Source organism: Aplysia californica, unplaced genomic scaffold (genome assembly GCF_000002075.1).
Source record: "Aplysia californica isolate F4 #8 unplaced genomic scaffold, AplCal3.0 scaffold00320, whole genome shotgun sequence".
In the NCBI taxonomy this organism is placed as follows: domain Eukaryota; kingdom Metazoa; phylum Mollusca; class Gastropoda; order Aplysiida; family Aplysiidae; genus Aplysia; species Aplysia californica.
The window spans coordinates 327,623-332,429 of record NW_004797590.1 but is presented as its reverse complement, the minus strand read 5'-3'; the positions used below and the strand labels follow the sequence as shown (position 1 = coordinate 332,429).

At 41.7% G+C, this 4,807-nt stretch overlaps 1 protein-coding gene across 1 annotated transcript in view; it reads right to left on the bottom strand.

Moving 5' to 3' along the window:
• Nucleotides 1-4,807, bottom strand: part of LOC101846365 (prostaglandin reductase 1) — a 10,432-nt gene that overhangs the window by 2,156 nt on the left and 3,469 nt on the right. Inside the window, exons 3-8 of the mRNA XM_005102306.2 lie at nt 4,452-4,497; nt 3,921-3,965; nt 3,018-3,200; nt 1,824-1,941; nt 790-942; nt 336-438 (exon numbers count right to left, since the gene is read on the bottom strand). Of these exons, the coding sequence (XP_005102363.1) occupies nt 336-438; nt 790-942; nt 1,824-1,941; nt 3,018-3,200; nt 3,921-3,965; nt 4,452-4,497 (648 nt within the window). The remainder of the gene's footprint in view (nt 1-335; nt 439-789; nt 943-1,823; nt 1,942-3,017; nt 3,201-3,920; nt 3,966-4,451; nt 4,498-4,807) is intronic.

The window sequence follows — 4,807 nt, the reverse complement described above, 5'->3', positions numbered from 1 at the left end:
TAATAATAATAATAATAATAATAATAAATTCATCGGGTTTATCAATTGTGTGGCGTGCTGACGAACTGAGTTACTTTTCGCAATCCACAAATGGAGATATTGGCAAACACTTAACACCAAGGTCAAATTAGTAGATCTTCTCTTGATGCTCTATTTTTATGTATAGCATGTCTCTTATTATTTCATACTTATAAATAGTAAAACTTCACTTATAAGCATGATGTTTCTATTTCCACAAGGCTTGAATCCAAGAAGTAACTCATTTTGTCCGCACACTTTACAATTCCACATAGAGAAATGACAACCACACCCTGATCCCACAACCATCTCCTCACCTTCGTCCCTCTTCCTGTTGTAGTCAGCGATCTGACCACAGATGAGGACACGGGCGTTTGGCCTGAGGCTGTTGAGGACGGCTTCGGTGAATTCTCCTCCCACCTGAAACAGACGGGGGGAAAAATATATATAATATACAATATGTTGAAGAGAAGGGAAAAGGTCATAGGAGTGATAGAGTCAACATTGTTCAAAATACAGTCAAGCAAACACGTTCTAATGGTCACCTGACACCTGTCCAAGATAAACGTATAAAGAACCACTTCCCATCACCCCCCCCCCTCCCCCTACCAAATCTCCCTGCGCCTTCCAGTTTGTTTGGCTTTTTTGTGTTTTTGTTGTTGTTGTTGTTTTGTTTTGTTGCACTTTGTTGTTTTGTTGTTTTTTTGTTGAGGGGGGGTGGGTTAAATTAGGACTCGTTCATCCCCCCCCCCCTAAACACAAAGTACTCACGTTGTCATAGTAGATATCCACACCCTCAGGGGCGTATTTCTTCAGAGCATCTACAGGTGTAATTTCCTTGTAGTTGAACACGTGATGGAAGCCCAGGGATTTCAGCCATTCACATTTTTCCTTGGACCCAGCAGAGCCAATCACTGTGCAGCCCTGAAAATTATGCAAATTACACGTATGAAAAAAATGCAAAGTGCTGTTCGGGAAGCAATCTTTCTATACAATAGCTTTTCCTTTATCTATTTATTCAAATTTACATAGTGTGCTTATTTAATACTAAAATCTGACATTTAAAATGTATCATACTATAAATTCATAGATTATTCTTTGAGTTGCCGTCTTCCTTGTTTAAGCCTTTTTTCTGACCGAAAGGGTTGTTTGTATGAAGTGGGGTGCTGGAATGAGGCAACATGTATGCGCGTGTGTGTGGGGGGAGGGGTGGGGGTGGGAGGGAGTTAGTAGTAGAGTGTTGAAACAATAAAGTAACGATTGACAAATGACAAAGTACAAGAAACCCATGTTCAATTTTTTTTCTCTCTGACTGTTCACTTTCGGACTAATTTTGTTTTTCATAATGTATGATGTTTCGCGGACGTTTCTTATGTAACATCTTTATGATTTATTTCGCTACCTCCTAATTACAACGTTCTAGTTGTGAAAAATTTGACGTCCAATGTTTTTAGCTCCACAATATGCCAAGCTTTTTCCGAATGCAGTTCTTTGAATATCTTAAAACGACTCCGAATTCTTTTACGATTTTGACAGAGCACATAGAGAGCATTAGAATTTGGTTCCTGACCAACATGGTCTTAGTAACTCAAAAAGGCCAAAAATTTAAGCCAAATCTTTGTAATTATCCTGAGGTAGCGATTGGATGTGGGCCAACGACCTTCATTACTGAATATAATACCTACTTTCCTACCCAACTCTCAATAACCCAATTTTGGAAGAAAAAAAATACACACAATCTGACGTCATTGACGTGTTTCAGACCACAGATATGACATGTACATGGATCCGAACCATCAACCCACCTTGGAGAAAGCCAGCTGTCCCACCACACTGCCCACGGCACCGGAAGCTGCGCTGACGACGACTACGTCACCAGGTTTGGGGTCACAGCGTTCCAGGAAGGCCATGTAGGCGGTCACTCTGTGGAAGATAATATATACGTACTTCCGGTCAGTGGGTGCGGGGTAAGTGACGTCATATTACAGGTGAAAATTGTACCATTTAAAATGTTTGTTTTGTTTTTTTGTGGGGGAGGGGGGGTTCTTGTTCTTTTATTTTCCTTTTTTTTTGGGGGGGGGGGTTGTTTTTATTTTAGTAAGAGTTTAACGGTACTTGCAACACAACTAAGTCCCAAAAGTTCAGAAAAAAAGAAGTTTTACAAGAGAGCAACAAACACCAACAAGAAGGAGAAGAGAAAAGGACGATAGGTGTTTGTTTGATAGGAAAGAACCGAAGTGTAAAAATGTTTGAAGATCGTAACAAACACCAAAAAGAAGAAGTAGAGATAAGGACTATAGATGTTTGACAGGAAAGGGGCAAACCGTACCAGAGCACCCGCCAACCACCCGCTTGTGCAGGTTTAACTCCCCAAATACTCCTCACTTCACTCAAGTGAGAATGGTACCCGGCTATAGACAGCGAAAGATCGTGTCGGTTTGTTAGTGTTTGATCTTTTAATCTGCTACTTGCTTGCACTAATATATTTCCCGGGAAGCCGAGAATACTTCTGGGTATTCTACAGTCTTTTTGGGATAATAATAACATGGATCATAAAGCGCATTTGAGCTTGCTGCTGAGCAGGGATTTTCGGGAGTAATTAATATCTTCTTCTTCTTCTTCTCGATCGCATCACACTTGAAATAGTGGGTGGTTGGCGGTTGCTCTGGTGTGGTTTGCTTCTTCTTTTCTATCAAACGTCTATCATCCTTATCTCTCCTCCTTCTTTTTTGTGTTTGTTACTCTCTTGTAACACCTCTAATCTTCGACACTTATATGACTTTATTGTGTTGCAGTGCCGTAAAACTCTAACTGAAACTGAACACTTGAAGTCCGGTATCTATCATAATATTCGGCCATCCTGCTCAGTTTATCTGTCGGCCCGTACAGCATACCGCTTCTCTTGTAGCATCAATGCGGTCGGCTATATCAAATATTATTAAATGCATTATCTACCATTATTACATGTATTAAACAACATGTGGGGGGGGGGTACTTACCCGGGCATGCCGATGATTCCGAGCCACAGGGAGGGAGAGAGTCCAGCCACCTGAGGCACAATGGCGGGTTTGTAGCCCAAGTTCATGGGTTCTTTGACGTTGATGATGGCGTGGCTTCTCCAGCCAACGTGGGCGAGGACGAGGGAGCCTTTGGGGAAGTCTTTGGCTTTGGAGTCCACGATTCTGTTGTGAGGGAGAGAGAGAGAGAAGGGGAGACGTGAGTGAAAGGGAGAGAGAAGGGGAAAGGTGAGAGAGAGGGGGAGAGAGGAGTGGGGAAAAGGTGAGAGAGAGAGAGAGAGAGAGAGAGAGAGAGAGAGAGAGAGAGAGAGAGTGTGTGTGTGTGTGTGTGTGTATGTGTGTCCGAGTGAGTGCGTCAGGGAGAAAGAGAGTGAGAGAAGGGTAAAGCCAAAGAGAGAGGATGGAAGAAAGAGAGAGAAGGCTGAGAAAGATGTGAGAAAAAGAGAGGTTGGAGAAAGGATGGGAGGGTGGGTGTGGAAAAGGATACTGAAAGATAAACAAGAGGTAGGGCGACATAAACGAAAGGAACCTATGCTCAATGTGGGGATGGATTGATAGATGGACGGATGGATAGATGTATGGATGGATAGATGGATGGATAGATGGATGGGTGGATGGGTGGATGGATGGATGGATGGGTGGATGGATGGGTGGACGGATGGATAGATGGATGGGTGGATAGATGGATGGATGGATGGATGGATGGATGGATGGATGGATGGATGGATGGATGGATGGATGGATGGATGGATGGAGGGATGGATGGAGGGATGGATGGATGGATGGAAGGATGGATGGATTAATCAGTGAAGGAATGCATAGCTGAATGGAGGGACAGACAGGTAGACATAAGAGGGGAAAAAAAAACAAAAGCAAACAAAATACCTGGCAACTTGCTCAGCGGGCAATCCTGTGGGGAGCTCCAGGACTCTGTGAAGAACATACAAGAAGACATGAAGAAAGAGGTTTTTGGAGAACATGGAGTGAGAGATTGGGAGAGAGTTATGTCAAATAAAAATTATGTATATGTGAGACGTGCTGACAAAATAAGTTACTTTTCACAATCCACAAATGGAGATATAGGCCTAAAATCGACACTAGGGTCAAATTTGTAGATTTTCTGTTTATGCCATATTCTTTAAGTATAACCTGCTTTTTATTATTTCATACTACTTCTAAACTGTAAGAAACTGCACCAATAAGCGTGATGTATCTAATTCAATAAGACTTGAGTGCAAGAAACAACTCATTTTGTCAGCACCCTTCACATATCGACTTCAGAAGAATTGATACAGACGCATGAATTTTGATTGCCACAATGAATTGACACGACCACCTAAAATTTAACAATAATTTTTATTATAAATTTTAAAATAAAAAGGGTTGCTTTAAGTCTGTAAAAAAGGTTTAGCTTACCTGATGTAGGGATCCACAGTAAAGTAAACAGCCTCAATCAGGATCTCTGTTGTTGAAAAGGAAATAATTGATGAGAGTGATGGTTTGATTGTGAGTTGAGACTGTTAGTTGACAATAATATATGAGTGATTGTTTTATTTAATATGGGTGGCAAAAACCGGGGAAGGGGGATGATTGGGCGGGGGAGGGGTGGGGGGAGGTGTTCAGACAGGCATCCATATAAGAGAAGGAACAGGTGTTACGTTTAAATGAACAAACTTTTTGCTGCATATATACAAAATTACAAAAAAGCAGACAAACGAAGAAATGAGGTGTGGGTATTTTTATGTACGTATGTTGTGTGTGCGTGTGTGTGT